The sequence below is a fragment of the Physeter macrocephalus genome, chromosome 12 (assembly GCF_002837175.3).
Source record: "Physeter macrocephalus isolate SW-GA chromosome 12, ASM283717v5, whole genome shotgun sequence".
In the NCBI taxonomy this organism is placed as follows: Eukaryota; Metazoa; Chordata; class Mammalia; order Artiodactyla; family Physeteridae; genus Physeter; species Physeter macrocephalus.
This window is the reverse complement of record NC_041225.1, coordinates 83,451,951-83,468,929: the sequence shown is the minus strand read 5'-3', so window position 1 is coordinate 83,468,929 and position 16,979 is coordinate 83,451,951. Positions and strand designations below refer to the sequence as shown.

The 16,979-nt window shown below is 45.5% G+C and overlaps 1 protein-coding gene across 1 annotated transcript in view; it reads right to left on the bottom strand.

Moving 5' to 3' along the window:
* Positions 1 to 16,979, bottom strand: part of ARHGAP25 (Rho GTPase activating protein 25) — an 87,827-nt gene that overhangs the window by 13,058 nt on the left and 57,790 nt on the right. The window contains exons 5-6 of the mRNA XM_028497036.2: positions 8,309 to 8,516; positions 2,876 to 3,008 (exon numbers count right to left, since the gene is read on the bottom strand). Of these exons, the coding sequence (XP_028352837.2) occupies positions 2,876 to 3,008; positions 8,309 to 8,516 (341 nt within the window). The remainder of the gene's footprint in view (positions 1 to 2,875; positions 3,009 to 8,308; positions 8,517 to 16,979) is intronic.

Genomic DNA, 16,979 nt, shown 5'->3' with positions numbered 1-16,979 from the left:
GGTGTGAGGTGATACCTCATTGTAGTTTTGATTTACATTTCTCTAATGATTAGTGATGTTGAGCATCTTTTCATGTGTTTGTTGGCAATCTGTATATCTTCTTTGGAGAAATGTCTGTTTAGGTCTTCTGCCCATTTTTGGATTGGGCCATTTGTTTTTTTGATATTGAGCGGCTTGTATATTTTGGAAATTAATCCTCTGTCAGTTGCTTCATTTGCAAATATTTTCTCCCATTCTGAGGGTTGTCTTTTCATCTTGTTTATGGTTCCCTTTGCTGTGCAAAAGCTTTTAAGTTTCATTAGGTCCCATTTGTTTATTTTTATAAAACTTTTAATTTTGAAATAACTATAAATCCACAGGAAGTTACAAGAATAGCCTGGAGAGGTTCACTGTTTTTTGTACCTTGTATTTTTTTATTCATCTGCGATTATGCCCTCCTCCCCGACTCAGAGCTACTCTAAGGCAAGAACTATTTGATAACCATACTCACAATAATTGTTTGCTTAATAAATGCTTGAGCTGTAACTCTCCAATAAAGAATTCAACCAGAACCAAATGCCCCCCAAGTCACTTTAAAAGTATTGTGAGAAGGAGGATATTTCTGAGAACTGAGGTTTCACGTGATATGGTTTTGCTGGGAGCTGCTAGAACCCAGGGACAGGCTGACCAAGCTGGAAGGCAGGTGAGAGGTCCGAAGGTTATAGCTTCATGATGACACTGAATGTTAGAGACAGTCATACAAGGAATGCAAGTGCCAGGAAGAGGAAGAACAGTGAATTATCTTTGTTCTTTTCGCTCACAGTGACTATAGTGTCTGCAGTCAACGTCTACAACATCATGATTGTAAAAGGGCAACAGTGCACATGAGACACACTGGCTCTCCTCAAACCTGAGCAGCTCCTCCAGGAGAAAATGCACCCTATGGCGTGTCGGCCTGCATGCAGTGACTTGGTGCAGCCCCACTGGATCTAGAACGCCCGCTTCATACTGATTCCCTCCTCTTCAGTTTAGTCAAGTAAATTCTTTGCAAAGGTTGCTTTAGACTCATGCCTGCCAGCATCTGCCTCTGCCACGTTTTCACCCACGAGAGAGGCTGTGATCCCTCACCCTGTCCAGATCTGTGTTACCATGGATTAGAAACTCTCAAATATGTTGAGATCGAGAAAAGTTGGGAGAAGCAGGTCTAAATCAAGGAAGTTCAGGGGTGGGAGTCTGCTTGTCAGAACTGCATCCATGGACCTCCTTTCCTTTCCCTGAAGCTGTGGGGCAAGATGTCACCTGAAACATTCATCTCTTTAGTCAACTTTTAAACTTTATTCCATAAAATTGTATTACTTTTGCAAAGGTGAGCTGATATGCCTGTATAAATTAAGACTTTCCATATCCTATTTTAACCCCCCCCAAAATTCATAAATCATACACAAAATATCCTAAAATCAGATCATGCAACCTAATTTTTGTGTTGGAAAATAGCTACAAAGGCTATAGTGCGTTAGTTGCATCCTTATCGTGCTCTTTCTTTCCTAATGCTAAAATATAAAACCACCTTTTTTCTTGTACCAGGATCTACTTAATTTGTGAGTCTCCTCCCTCTCAATCAGGATAGAAGTTCTCACAGCTGTACTTTCTTCCAGGGCTAGGGCACTATCTCTTCAATGATTTTATATATATATATATATATATATAATACATACATACACACATACTATATAATAAATTCTGAAGTAGAGCAGAGACTAAACATCCCCTTGAATCAGTAATTTTAAAATGTCACTCACTTGTGACACATATCCCATGGTCCTCAAAACGATCCTGTTATTATGAAATGTGTCTAAGTTTGTGCTGTCTAATACAACAGCAACTTGACACGTGATGATTATAAAACAAAATAAAATAAAATGAAATTAGAAATGTGGTTCCTCAGTTGTGCTAGCCACATTTCAAGTGCCTAGTGGCCGCATATAGCTAGTGGTTACTACATTGGACAGTGCAGTTATGTAACAGTTCCATCATTGTAGAAAGTTCTCTTGGGCTAAGTAAATAAACTGAGTCTCTCAGAAGATGCATCATTTGCTAAATGGCAAAATCAAAGTTAAATTCTTTGCGAGTTTTTCTGTGCACCGCTCTGCCAGAGAGAACTTTTAACTTAGTAGTGCTAAACACTAACTTCCCCACAGTGGTCAGTTAGACCCCTTTATTAGCTGTGTCACAAATGCATTCATGGGCCATTTAGTTTTGCAAATCTTGGTTAAAAACCATAATGGTTTTATTGTTGTCAGTCAGGGTTTCTTTGGCTGGTTGGCTAGTTTGTTTAACATGTTGACAATAAGGGCTTTAAGGAAACAATTTACATAAGGATCAAAATTCCTGCTGGTGAGGAGCTGCATGATACTGCAGACCCTACAGGCAGCTGCAGCTGAAAGGAACCGAGAAAAGCTCCGTCCTTCCTCTCCCTGGCACATGTGTTTCTTGTATACCCATGCGTGACACGCATGGTCATCACAGATCTAGAACATTTGGGCCTCTCACCTGCCCTCCAGGTGGGTCAGTCTGTCTTTTTGTCCCAGCGGGCCTTAGCAAGGCCATATTGCTTGAAACCCTTCTCAGAAGCATCCTCATTCTCTTACTAATTTTGGAGTGACTTGGGGGTATTTAATGATAGTCCAGTACTTTGTTGGAGTGCAACATCGCATAAAGGCTGTCACCATGATTGGCTTCATTGGACTTCTGTTGCTGAGAGTTCCAGTTTGACAAAGTATCTCACCAAAAGTTATGGGGTTCACCCATGACCTGCTGTTGCTTGCCTACCAGAACAGTGTTCGGTAACCCTCACCTTCTCCTGAAGCAGGACAACTAACTCTATTGAGATACAAACCTTTGCCTCATCTGCATTCATGAGCTGCCCGCAGAGCAGGAACCCATCATACTGGCTCCAGGGGACCACTGGCTCTGGGAGGTCTCGGAGGTAGAGCTTCAGCAGGGAGGCTACTGTGTGCACATCTGTATCTCTGGAAAAAAACAATGTTTTTTGAAAACAAAACTCCAGAACTCTCTTCACCTCCCCCTTGGTGATCCACTGAATAAGATCCCAGCTTCCAAAAAGAAATTTTGCAGAGGAGTAGAGTCTGATAAAGATGTATCTGACCAAAATATTTTTGCAACTCCCCCTTCTGGAATAATAACCCCCAACACCTTTTCCTCTATCTCTTCTACCTAACTGCCTCAAAGATAAGTTTAAGATCTACTCTTCCAATCAGGCTGTTAAACTATTCTAGTCTTCACTGCTTTCTTCTTTCTCCAAGTCACTTAGTACAATTGAGCATTCTCTACTTAGTCTCTAGTTTTTCATGTGGTAACTCCTTATAGCTATGACCCATTGATCTCTTTGGTCTATCAGAGAGCTTAAAATAGGTCTGGGATTCATTCATATATTCACACAATCATTTATTCAACCAATGTGTTGAGAGAACCTACTAGGTGCAAGACACTATGTCAGGCACTGGGGTTTCAGCAGTGAACCTGAGGGACCCACAGGATCCCTGTCCTCATGGAGTGACAGAGCTCTGCAGACTCAAATGTTACCAAGTCATTACAATACTGTGTGGTTAGTGCGATGACAAGGAAGTCCAGGACTTGAGACTGCATGGAAATGTAGAAAAGGGACACCCAATGCAGAATGGGGAATGCTAGGAAACTCTTCAGACAAGATCTGAAGACTGATGAGGAATTAGAGCATGGGGTAGGCAGCATATCCTTCAGCCTGGAGGATGGAGACAAGACTGGATGAACCAAGGTCCAGGAGCCAAGCCTGGCCCATCACCTTTATTTGTACAGCCTGTGAGCTAAGAATGGATCTAACATTTTCAAATGGTTGGGGAAAAAAAATCAAAAGGAGAATATTTCATGGCATGTGAAAATCATGTGAAATTTGAACTTCAGCATCCATAAATAAAGTGTTATAGGAACATAGCCATGCTCATACATTGTTGTATTGTCTTTGGCTGAATTCTGGTATAAGAACAGAGTTGAGTAGCTGCAGCAGAGACTGTCTGGCCTGCAAAGCCTAAATATTTCATATGTGGCCCTTTAAGAAAAGTCTGCTGATCCCTGGTTTATGGAGCTATTGTGTTTATTCTGCAGCTCTATAAGAGAAAATGAGTCTGAATATACCATATACTTGAAACTCATTAGTGAAAAATATTTATTTCATATCAAGAAAAACTGGTTATGCACCCCAATGTTCACAGCAGCACTATTTACAATAGCGAAGACATGGAAGCAACCTAAATGTCCATCGACAGATGGATGGATAAAGAAGATGTGGTATGTATACACAGTGGAATATTACTCAGCCATAAATTATTACTCATCCATGCCATTTGCAGCAACATGGATAGACCTAGATATTATCACACTAAGTGAAGTAAGTCAGACAGAGAAAGACAAATATCGTACGTTATCACTTATATGTGGAATCTTTAAAAATTTGATACAAATGAACTTATTAACAAAACAAAATTAGACTCACAGACATAGAAAACAAACATGGTTACCAAAGGGGAAAGGGGGGGTGGAGTGATAAATGGGAATTTGGGATTAACAGATACACAATACTATATATAAAATAGCTAAACAACAAAGACCTACTGTATAGCACAGGGAACGATAGTCAATATCTTGTAATAGCCTACAATGTAAAAGAATCTGAAAAGGAATACATATATACATATGTGTATATATACACACACACACACACACACACACATATTTATATAAATTAATCACTTTGATATACACCTGAAACTTTGTAAATCAACTATACTTCAATAAAAAAAAGAAGGAAAGAAAAAGAAAAACTGGTATCTGTAAGAGACACTCCCAGTAGTATTTTGAAAAGCTGTGATGGGGCAAGACGTCTAGCTGATCTGAGTGGCTCTTGGGCTTCAGCAATGGGGACATAGAAGCGGCTGAGCTGGGTGGGATCACATCCTGGAGGAGGGCCAGGAGGGGTGGATTTGGACAGGAGAAGAAGGCAGGCATTTGAGGCCTCAGAAACCGGAAAAGCAAGGCTTGACTGTGGAGCTCTCTATCTTGACGTTTCATGTAAATGTTTTCTTTCTGGTTTTTGACAGTCAGTGGTTGGAACTGTCTTCTGGAAAGGTTCCCCACTTTGCAGCCTGTGAACTCTACCTCCAAAGGAGAACTTGAGCCGGCACAGAGCCCTGTCTCTGCTCCACTGCTGCCCTCAGGAAATCGGGGGTGGAGACCATTCACTTAAGGTGGGGATTCTGGAAAAGCCTTCCCTGCTGAGTCACTGCCTAAAAATACCTTGGCAAAGCCCTGGCATCAAAATGCAGGAGAAGTTCCCCAGAAAATGGCAGGAAAACAGCCAGCTGACACTGCAGGAGCAGCATTCTCACAAGTCCTAAAATCTCCTTTGTCCCAAATCCTCTGCATCGCAATCCACCCAGTGGGCTTAATCAGAGTCCAGGGTCTCAGGTCTGGTTGAAGTCTCTTCCTCCCCCCACATCCTCTAATCCTACTCTGCAAATGTCCCAGGAATCCCTCTAGGCCTCACTCCCTGTCCTGTTCCAGAAGGCCATGGTCTCTTGCCAGGATTCTGCCAGCCCCTATCTGGCCTCCTGGCTCCACGACTCCATTCTCCAATGCACTGTCCATCACTGGCACAGCCCCCAACACTCAAAACATACCCACAGAGCAATTATGGAAAACAAAGAATTTGAAATGAGAAAAACAGTATAGATGATACATCAAGAACCAGAAACTTTTGAAGAGAAACAGCAATAATAAAAGACAATCTCTATAGATAGTTCAATCAGGAGAAACTAGTAGCCAACATTAGAAAAGAGGAAGGGGTTGTAACCACACATATAGGATTGATACTTCAAAATTATCATCAAAAAACACAGTTAGCCATCTAAATCCTTACAGAATATTGCAAACCACAGAAAGCTTCCCAATTCATTTTGCCAGGGGAAGATAATGCTGCTTGGTCTGGCTAAGTCCTCAGGCTTGTTTATTGTCTCAGCTTAAGTGTCATTTTTGGGGGGGCATTCTAAACCCAGCAGACCATGAAAAGCCTCCTGTTGAAATGAAAAATGATGAAAAAATGAAACGAAATGAAAAATAGATGGTATTAATACCATCTATTTTTCATTTTTTAGCATTTAACACAGTGGAAAGTCTACAGTTATGTCTTTAAATTTTTGGTTTAATGTTTGTGCCCCCATTGTAACAGAGCTGGATCAGATGTCATGCTTATAATCTGAGTTTCCAGCATGATTTTTCCTGAGTCTGCTTTTCCTCCAACCTAACGGAACATCCTTATATGATGTTATATGAACTTCTGAGTTCAACGCCTGACCCATCAGAGATTAGCCAGGGCCTCTCAGGTGGTCTGCCTACCCTTCCCTTGTAACACTGACCTTATAATGTGGCATGTCTGTCCTTTTCTCACAGAAATATAGGTATGGGAAGTGTACTGTGTATTGGCAGTATCCATCCCAGAAGATGGATATCCATCCCATACCGTTTATATGTTTAATGAGCGCCAGATACAACCAGTAGAATCTACCAAGTAAGAGTGCCTTTGTTTTTCTTCATTCTAGTGAGGCAATTTGGGGGATCTCTGGTGGAACTGCCTACATGACCTATGTAGAGGATCTAGGTGAGTACCCACACGGGTCACGTGGACCCAAGAGTCATCCCTGGGAGGACTCCAAAGAGCCACAGGTCACCCTTCCTATTTCTGGACGTGTAAACTCTTTTCCTCAGTTCTAGGGGGTGGAGCTATCATGACAAGGTGTGGTAACTCTCCTCCCTCCAGCCCCAAATATTTCACAGAATCAAAGACTCCCAAGTCTACCACCCAGGCTGACTTTACAGATGCAGAAGGTCAAGGCTTGGGCAGGTGTTTGGCAAACCCCACGATCACCTCTAGTCCTCCTGGCTGACTGTTCTCATTGCCTTAGCAACAACCCATCTGTATTTTTTGATCAACATAAAGCCAGTTAAAAACATAAAAAGAAAAGTGAGTATAAAGGTAGTGAACTTGATTGAATAGGTGCCTGATAATGAAATGTGATTTATGGTCCTGCTGAAAGCTCTCTAAATTTGATGCCCATAACCTGCTCTAGTTCCAGTAACATCTTCACCTGTTGCTTTCCTGATAAAATACAGCACCTTGATAAATTAACCTATTGCATGCCAAGGGCAGCAAAGACAGACATATGGTGATCCAAACTAAGACAGCGGCTTTGAGAATGGAGAGAAACAGACGGGTCTCGGCGATGCTTCTGAGGGAGGGTGGGCATCGTTGGTGACTGGAGTGGGAGGTGAGGGAGAGGGAGGGTGAGACGATCCACACAGCACCACACTTAGCTGTTCACGATTTTCCCAGGATCAGCCCGAGTCCTCTATCGTAAATAAGCTCTTGGGGGGATTTCAGCCTTTGGAAGCTGGAAGAGTTCAGGCCCGTCTCACTGAATCTTGGTTTATGGGCTGCCGATTTGGAAAGAACAGTGGCTCTTTCTTGCCAGCAGGACAAGCGCGTGCAGGCAACTGGGGAAAATATTGCACAACACACAGAAAGTATACAATGTCGGGTGGCAGTTGTACCCGCTGAGCAGGGCAGAGAAGGAAACCTTGGCAGGGTGGCTGCAGCAGCAGGGGCAGGAGAGGGATGGTGGAAGAAATGCCGTTGCACCTGGAATGTCCCAAACAGGACTGGGCAACCTCCACAGAGGAGATTGGGAGAACGCCAAGATGTCGGTATGCACTCCCTCCCAAAGGGTTCAGAACCAAGTTCAGAGTTGCACAGAACTGTGGTCTCCCAAGTTAACAAGAAGTCCTGGCTCTGGCCATTTCTGGAAAGCTGAGGAAGACCATGGAGCCCTTGGATATGGACATGGTGCCTTATCCACCACCCAGAGTCGGTACAGGCAGCTCAGCAATTCTCCACCCCTCATCTGCTCCGAAGTGCGTGCCTTGAGCTAAGTCCCATCTTTCTCCCTTGGTCCACACTTCCCCTCCCACCATATCCTAAACACCTCTTGACTGCCCTGCAAGGCCCTAGTTCTTTCACATCATCTCTCACCTAAATGATCAGAATGCTCCTCTAACTGCGTTCCAGGCTCCCAAATTCTGAGTTATGAGCAAAACAAATGGTTCTTTCTGTTGCACACCAGGGCTTTTGGAAGCATCTGTGCGAGTCCCATAGCTCAACTGGTAGAGGGAGGTCCTCTCAGCCAAGCAGGCCACGGGGGGAGGCGAGGCAAGGACGGCATACCTGTCAAAGGAGGGCCGCTCCCCTGCGTCAAAAGCATCTCTCAACTGCTTCACCAGGTTGTCCTGCCCAGGCAGTCGGAAGATGCCCTCTTCATTCAGGCCATGCTCCAGGATGAACTCGGCACACTTCTCCACCAGGATGGGCACCAGGTGGGGGCCGAACTTCTGCTCATAGACCACGGTCTCATCCAAGCGCTGGCCGAACACCGCTGGGAAGAGAAAAAAGCAGAGCCTGCCCATCACTCTGACTTCCCTGGGAGGAACTGATAGGTCAAAGCGCTTTGTCTATTTCTTTTCTTTTTTTTTTCTTTTTTTTTTGTGGTACGCGGGCCTCCCTCTGCTGTGGCCTCTCCCGTTGCGGAGCACAGGCTCCGGACGCGCAGGCTCAGCGGCCATGGCGCACGGGCCGGCCATGGCTCACGGGCCCAGCCGCTCCGCGGCATGTGGGATCCTCCCAGACCGGGGCGCGAACCCGGTTCCCCTGCATCGGCAGGCGGACGCACAACCACTGCGCCACCAGGGAAGCCCCCTTTGTCTATTTCTTGATTTTCTGCAATGATACTAAACAAAACACAGAAGACAAATCACACAGAATGTTTCCTGGGTCTATAAATTGGGGGCTGTCCACAGGAAGCAGTCTGTCTTTTTCTGTTTGTCCACATTTATCGTATTTAAAATAACAACTCACTTTTAATGAGTGCTTGTTTTGTGCTAGGAATTGTGCTAAATTTGTACACCTTTTCTCACTTAATCTTGACAGGAATCCCATGAGATGTTGGTATCATTGTGTTCGCCTTCCTATGAAAGATACTGAGCCTTAGAAGTGCTAATGAACTTGCCAAGGTCAGGTGCCAGGACACAGTACCGTCAGAATTCAAGCCCAGGCAGTAAACTCAAGAGAAGCAAGCAGGCCATTTTGAATTCTGCTTGTGTCGTGTAGCATTAAAGCATAATAGTCTATCATACAGATGTCTCATACTATATTAAACCACTGTGGCATTTTAAATAATTTACGCTGTTTACCGGGCTCTACTATTATGAGCATTGCCACAGCGAACCCCCTAGCAGAGTTCCTGGAATGTATATAGTGCAATGTACAATTCCTAATTAATTGCTTAATTGATTAATTAACATTTGGGTGGATGAACATAGGCTTTTCCTTCTTTTGGACTATTTCCTTAGGGCCAATTCCCACATGTAGAATTACTAGTTCAAGTGGTTTGAACATTTTAATGACTACAGTATGCAAATTACTTTCTAAAAATATTTTTCCAAATTACACTGCCTTCAGTGTAATTCCCTCCCTCCCTCCCTCCCTCCCTCCTTCCCTCCCTCCAGCATGTGTGGACCAGCTCCACTGAGCCCTGCCAGCACCTGGCTCTATAATTTCCCCACCACAGCAGTTTAATAAGGTTAGTTTATAAATCAGGACACTGGTTGGCTGGGACCCATGGGGTCCCAGGGCCCCATGCCCTTTGTGTCCTGGAGATTCAGAAGACAGTCATGGTTTCAGCTCTGTCCTGCCTGGTTTTCTCTCTGGCATAATTAGGGCTCTGTTACACTGACCACTCCAGTCGCTAGGACACTGTTCCCAAAGCCCTTTGGTTTTCCCCATGATTCTCTCTGGTTGGTCCCCTTTATCCAGTCTCTAACTAACGCGGATGCCACGTGTAAAGAGCTGCAGCGATCTCTCTGGAATCCACCGTGTCCTCCCCACTTCCCCGTGCCCTAGGCCAGGCTGGACTCCTCTCTCACCTCCCCCTGCTGTGGTCTCCTCTCCCATAATTGCTCAAAACCCTCCTGCTATTTAAACAACTGGTCTACCTGAGCACGTGTGTCCCTGTTTTTAATAGTCACCCACTTCCTCCCCAATTGCCACAGCAGCGATTTTCAAACTACCCCTCAAAGCTCCAGGGGTTCCTCAGAGGCCCCTCAGATGCTGAGAGGTGAGAGCATTTCGGAGGAGCTGAGCAGGTGGGCCCTCCCTCCTTCCTCCTCCCAACCCGATCTGCTGGGTTGTTGTCTGTTTTACTTACAGCATTCCAGTGAGACTGTTTGCTTAAATATTTCTGTGGCTAAAATTTGAAAACCAGGTTGGCATTTGTACTGGCTCCTACCTACCTTTCTGCCTGATCTGGCACCTCAACCTGATGATCTCAAAGCCCACAGTGCTCTCCAGCCCTCATGCCCTTGCTGAGGCAGTCTGTTTATCTCTCCCTTCCCTGTCTCCTAAGAGTCTATGTGTTCCTTGGCCCAACTCAATATCATCACCTCTGCCAAGTCTTCCCTGACCCAGCCCGAGGGCCTCCATTGCTACTCTGTGCCCCTGTATCCCTTCTGTAATATCCCAATCCCTTTTCCACTGTGCTATTAACATTTGTAAGTACTGTGCCCTCTGCAAGACTGTAGGCTTCCTGAGGCCGGGAATATGGGGAGGGGTCTCTTGTCATTATCTTGTTTAGCATGGGGCCTGGCCCAACGCAGACAGTCAACCAGTTTCGCTGAATTACTTAATGAATTATGTCATCTTTAAGCAAGTGCTTTCCGTGATTCATGACAATTTGGGCATTTCTATAGTTTAAACAATAGTAGGGACCCCATCAGTAAATGAATTCAGCTTCACACGAACATCTATTGAGTGCCCTGCATGTGTTAACAGCAGGTCACGTGGAATGGGTTATACAGACAAGGAGGGACTGTAAGATGTGGTTCTCGCTTTCAATTAGCTCACTACCAAGTTATGAAAATGAAAGGACTCCATGCAAAATAATGAGAAACAATTAGAGGATGTGAGGAACTATACAGCATTAGGTTTCTGTTCATCTGTGAAAGGAGCTAGATAGATATTTTCACCAAACTGGAAGGAAATGATTAGAATGATCTGACTCAAAACATAGATGAGGAGGCATTTGTAAAATTCCCTTTGAGGGGTCCAGGGAGGGCACCTCAAAGGGAGAAGCAGATGTGTTTCAGAGCAGTTGAAACTTGGGCTCAAGGAGCCCACTGGATGCCCATGGAGAAAGATACCATCATGGAGACGTCAGAGCTGTCAAACATGAGCTCCAACTCTGAGGTCCCAAGGCAGACGATCTGGAATCGAGTTCCTTCTTCCAGCCCTCTGCACAGCCAATCCACCAGCTTTTCTCCTCAACCGAGTCTCTCAGCCGTGTCCTGTGTTCATCTTCTCTTCCTCCCATGCCCACAGTCAGGTCTTTCAATGTCATTCTCCCCGGGACACTCATTTTCCAACACTCCTTTTCCATCCAGCATCTCCACCACCCCCTCCATGCCTTTCTCAGGCCACAGAGGTACAGAGCATACTGATCTCCATAAGACCTTCGGTCCAAATCTTCACCATGCAATCCCCTCCCCTCTGCCTCAGCAGGTGATCTTGTCTCCTCCTTCCCTTATCTCCCCACATGAAGGACATCATGAGAGAACCACCTGGTCTCCAGTCTCTGCCTCTCCTATCCTTCCTCCTCTGTCCGTCTGCCTGTCCTCTCTCAGGGGAAGAAAATTACCCAATATGCTTTCCTCTAAGATGATGTTTCTTGAACTGTGGGTTCCATCCTTTTCCACCTCTTCTAGGTCTTCACTCCTCTCTTATATCTTAGATTGAAAGAGCATGTGAGTCTAAATCTTTACCAATTTATTAAAGAATCATCTCCCACCCCTGCTCTCATGCAATCAACTAATACCTGCCCTTCTTCTCTTCACCAATATGCTCATAGAAAAACACGTCTACTTCTGGAAAGAGTCATCCACCCTCATAGCCTCTACTGTTTCCCTTGTTATTCATGGAAACTCTCAATCCATCTCAACCTGGTTTCACAAGCTGTATCCTCCCATCCAATCTGCTCACTAAGATTTCTCGTGCCCTCCTAATGGCCAGATCTGACCTATGTTCATTCCACACTCTACTGGTCTTCTCTGAAGACTCTGATGGTATTGATTCTCCTTCCTTCCTCAAGACTTTCTCCTTATGTGGCTGTGAAACCATCCACCCTCATTCTAGTCTCATCTCTCTGCAGGCTCCTGTACTTGCCCTTCCTCCACCTGCCCCTTCAGTGTGTCATTTCCTAGCATTCCAACTCAGACTTCTCCTCACTCTAGATGTTATCCATGGGAAAGTTCATACAACTCCAGGCATTTGGCTATCACCTATAAACTGACACATAAATCCGCATACCTGGTCCAATCTCTCTCTCTATATCATCTCTATCTCCCTCATTTCTTTCTGTGCCTATAAGCCCAACATCTGATGGCAGTTCTCCCACTGTCTTCTCCAATCTCACTCTCATCCCATTCCCAACTCTCCCATATCACTGCTTCTCCTACACACTTCGCCACAGACAATAGCCTTCAGTCAATCAAGCAGTCAAGCAGCAGGCACTTTCCTAGGCCTTGAGAGTACAAAGCCATTAACGCAAGGTACCCACCCTCAACCAATCCAGTTAGCAAAAGTGTGAGCATTAGAAGTACCTGCAACAACCCTCCTTCCTTCTTAACAGATCAGGACATTTTAAATCCCCTTTAAACTGTTTCTCTTCTCTATCCTCGCTCGTACTGTCCACATTATTGTAGTGGTTTCTTTTGCAGTTCTTTTTCTTGCAAATTCCTTCCACTGGCACTCATGAAATCATTTGGCAAATATAGACTGAGCGTCTGCTGTGGACCAGCTTCTTTGGTAGCTGGAGATTGTGATAGAAAGAAGGAAAAATAGTCTTTCTCTTAAAAACTCTGGAGTGAAAGCACTCCCTCCTGCCCACCTGGAAACCTGATGTTCCTGCAGCCTGAAGTCAAACACCTTCTTCTAAGAGGGGATCGGTTACTCTCTCTGCTGTGTTCATGGCGCTCCCTGTGCATACCTCATCGCTTCTCGTGTCCCTTTATGATGATCTAGTTAAGCATCTCTCTTCCACTGGACTGTGGGCTCCTCAGAGGCAGACAGCCCGCCTGGCTCACCATCTATTTTCACCTCCTGGCACAGAGCCTGCCACATGACGGACTAGTCCTCAAAGTGCTGTTACCTGCTGTCTTCCATTCCTCCTGCTGCCCATATCTTCTCTCCTAAATGTACTCTGCTCAGCACTTCCTCAAACTTGGGCTTGTCAAAGAAATCAATGGCCTCTACATTTTTAAAATCCAGGGTCAAATTCTTAGTCCTTATCTGAACTGCCCCATCAGCAACATGTGACCCAGCAAATCACCCCTCCTTCTTGAGACAATTTCTCACATGACTTTTGGTTCTCCATTTATTTCTTTGGCCTCTCGTTCCCTGCCTCCTTGGATGATTCCTCCTTCCTCCCTGTCCTCTAAAGGTTGCAGTGTCTCAGGCCTTTCCTTCTGCATCTGCATCTACTTCATAATCTCGCGGCTTTAAATATCACCCATGTGATAAAGACTCCAAACGTTCCATCTCCAGCCTAGAAATCAGTCCAAGTTATTCTTACCAAGAAATGACCACGAACTGCTCTAGAGACAGCAGGACCCACAGGTCCCTTCTAACATGAGAGAAAGGGCATCCTTGTTTGTTCAGTTTGTCTAGGTCAGGGTTTGTCACTTTTCATCTCACAGCGCATATGATGCATTTGGAATCCAAAACATCCCTGGAACTCCAAAGACCCGATCGTGAGTTCTACCTACCGCTGACTTCTGGATCCTGATTGCTACCCTTTGATCCTGGGTGGACATGAAAGAGCCTAAATATAAGGGAATAGATGAACCAAAAAATCCAGGGAAACTAGGGAAGGGACCAGTGAAGGAGGAAGACAGCAGACAGGTACTCAACGACCATTTCCCACCCCAAGGATTCCAAGAGGTGAAACCCAGCTCCCCCTTCTGTGCCATGCCCTCCTAGCTTGCACTCAGTCCTTCAGGGAACTAGTGCCCTACTGCTCTTTTTAACCTCTGCCGGCCACTCATCCACCCGGAACTGCTCATCACTTTGGACCCGTCACCATTAATAGACGCATTTCCATCTAAACAGGCACAAATCTTAATTAATTACAATATGTAATCTAATTATTAATACATTTAATTAATTAAGCTAATTTATGACAGACTACCCTAAAAGCGTTCATGTGTGCTCTCATTTAGTCCTCACAAGAACCCTACAATTGTTCCATTTTATAGATGAGAAAACTGAGGCTCAGATTAGGAATCTGTCCAAGGTCATATTTGCCCTGTGATTCTAAAATCAGTACTTTAATCTTTCTTGTTTAAGCTCAGTGGAATAAAATTGTCTAGGTGAAATTTCAGACAGCAGCAAGGCTCAAGGGAAGAGAGAGAGGGGTAAGCTGCGCAGTTTCTGCTCACAAGCCATCCTCCATTCTTTACTTCTTAAGCCCTCTCCCCAGATTTGCTGGAAAACCCCAGAACACTGTGTTGGTTCCGGTAAGCAAAAGTAGAAGGATTAGCTGTCACCTCCTTTCTAACCTAGCTCCTACTTCATCATCGCTCCAACCCTCCTGGATTCAGGACAAGAGCCCCTCCCACCCCACCTCCAGTCCAGCGCAGGTCACCGAGAGCCCGCCCTGCCCCTCTCCTCCCTCTCTCCACTGGCCCCGTCCCCAGAGGCTCAGTCCCAAGAGCATCCCCCTCTCAGACAGGAGAGGGAAGGTGAGCTGGGCGAACTGTCTTTCTGTGGAAGAATTGAATCACAAAATAGGAAAGAAATACCTTTCTTCTGGAGCTTGGGGGTTTTCTTCCTGAAATTCCAGCAAAAGAGCAGTGCCAGGGCAGGAAAGCCACAGCCCAGTTCCCACTGCGGCATCCTGGGAATATGAGGCATGGCGGGGGCCGAGGAATCGTACTTTCTGCTGGGCCAGGCTCAGACCTTCCCTCCTCCCCAAGCTGCAAGAACCATCCCCTCTTGCTTCCAGATCAACACATGCTTGTCAATACTGCTCAGGTTCTGATTCCGGCACTGAAACCATGGGATGTGTCGGCACCTGCCCCGGCCCTCCCTTCCTCCTTCCCACACTACTTCTCCCCACTCACCTTTACACACATGACTCTTGGCTTTTAAAGAGTGAACATAAAGCTGTCAAGGCCCCCGCAATAAAAATAAGTGCCTCCTTTTACTTAGCAGCGAACTGTCAACTGCCATTCAAAGAATACCAGGGAGGTGGGTTAAAAAAAAAGAAAAATCCCACACACAGCCCTTACCAACATCGCTCCATATATCAAAGCCTCTGGCAGGAACACAGGATTTCACTTAGCGCTGATGAAGCCAGCCTACCCTTCCCTGGAAGTGACTGAGTTGCATGTGGCTCAGTGGAGCGTTCAGAGAGAAGGATCTTGGAGGTGGGTTGCCGGGTAAAATGAGATGATTTCACCCCTCCCATTGAGAAGATTCAGCAAACAGTGCAGCAGGCCAACTAGACACGCCCAGGAGAATTGAAATGGACTCTCGGCGTCATGAGCAGGATAGGCAGAGGCAGGGAAGGACTGCCAGGAAGGGTCCTGGTCAGTGTGATGCTGCCAACCAAGTTCACCCTTCCATGTGCTCCTAGGAAAGGAGGACCCATCTTTGACACCACAGTCTCCTTCCATGTCAAATTCACTCCCATGTCCTGGCAATGCTACCACAGAAACAAGCAAGCCTGTTTACTTCTCTCCATCTCCACCACCCCCACCCTCATCCAAGCCACTTTAGGATGAAGATCCACATCTTTAACATAGCTATCTCCACTGTTCTCACCTTCCTCTCACTCCGGAGCCCATTCTCCTTTCTGCCACAGGACCTTTGCACATGCTATTCCTCTGACTGGGACACTGCTCCTCTTCCCCCTTCTCTGCCTAGCTGGCCTCTACTGGCCTTTCAGATAGAAGCTTAATCATCACTAGTTCAGGGACGCCGTCCCTGAACTTCTTTAAAAAGACATTTTTTTTCCCCTCCATAGCATCATGAGTTTTTTTCTTCATGGTACTTTTCGCAGTTGTAATTTTATGGTTTTCCTTGGGGTTTTTGTTTCCTTTCTGTGTCTTCTGCTAGACTGTGATCTCCTTGAAAGTAGAGACTTTGTCTTTTCTTTTTTTCTCTCTTCTTCTCTCTCTCACTGTTGTACTCCCAGCGCTGGTGCCGCGCTTGGCACGTGACACATGCTCAAGAAATATTTGTTGAGTAAATGAATTAAATAAGTATCCGCCTGCGGATAGGATCTCAGGGGAAGGGAGGTGAGGGAATTAATGAAAATAAATAAAAATCATCCCTCGTAATGTCCCATTTAGCCAGAGAGAAAGAAGCAGGACACATGAGGTAACAGTGAATCACAGAGACTATACTCCCACAGGCTACACTGGGCTGTGGGTTGTGAAATCTTGCTCTGGAGGCTGCAGAGACCTAAAGAAATGAGAGGGAGAAAAGGAACCTGAGGCATAGAACAATTGCATATTTATAGGATCCATGCCTAGCGCTGGCAAACACACAAAGACGCTTAAACCATGAGACCTGCCCCAGGGTCTTTCAACCTGGTTGGGTGGGGCAGAACTATGCATAATTTAGTGCAGTGCTTCTGCACCCAGCGCTGGCCCAAGGAAAACTTCAGAGGCCACCCTCCAGAGGAAGAAGGCAAAGCAGGTCCCGACTGGGTAACAATCTGCAGTGTGGCTGCCAGCCTCCTGGGGATGGGAGGGAGACCAGGTTTCAATGCAGAGATCCAGGGAAG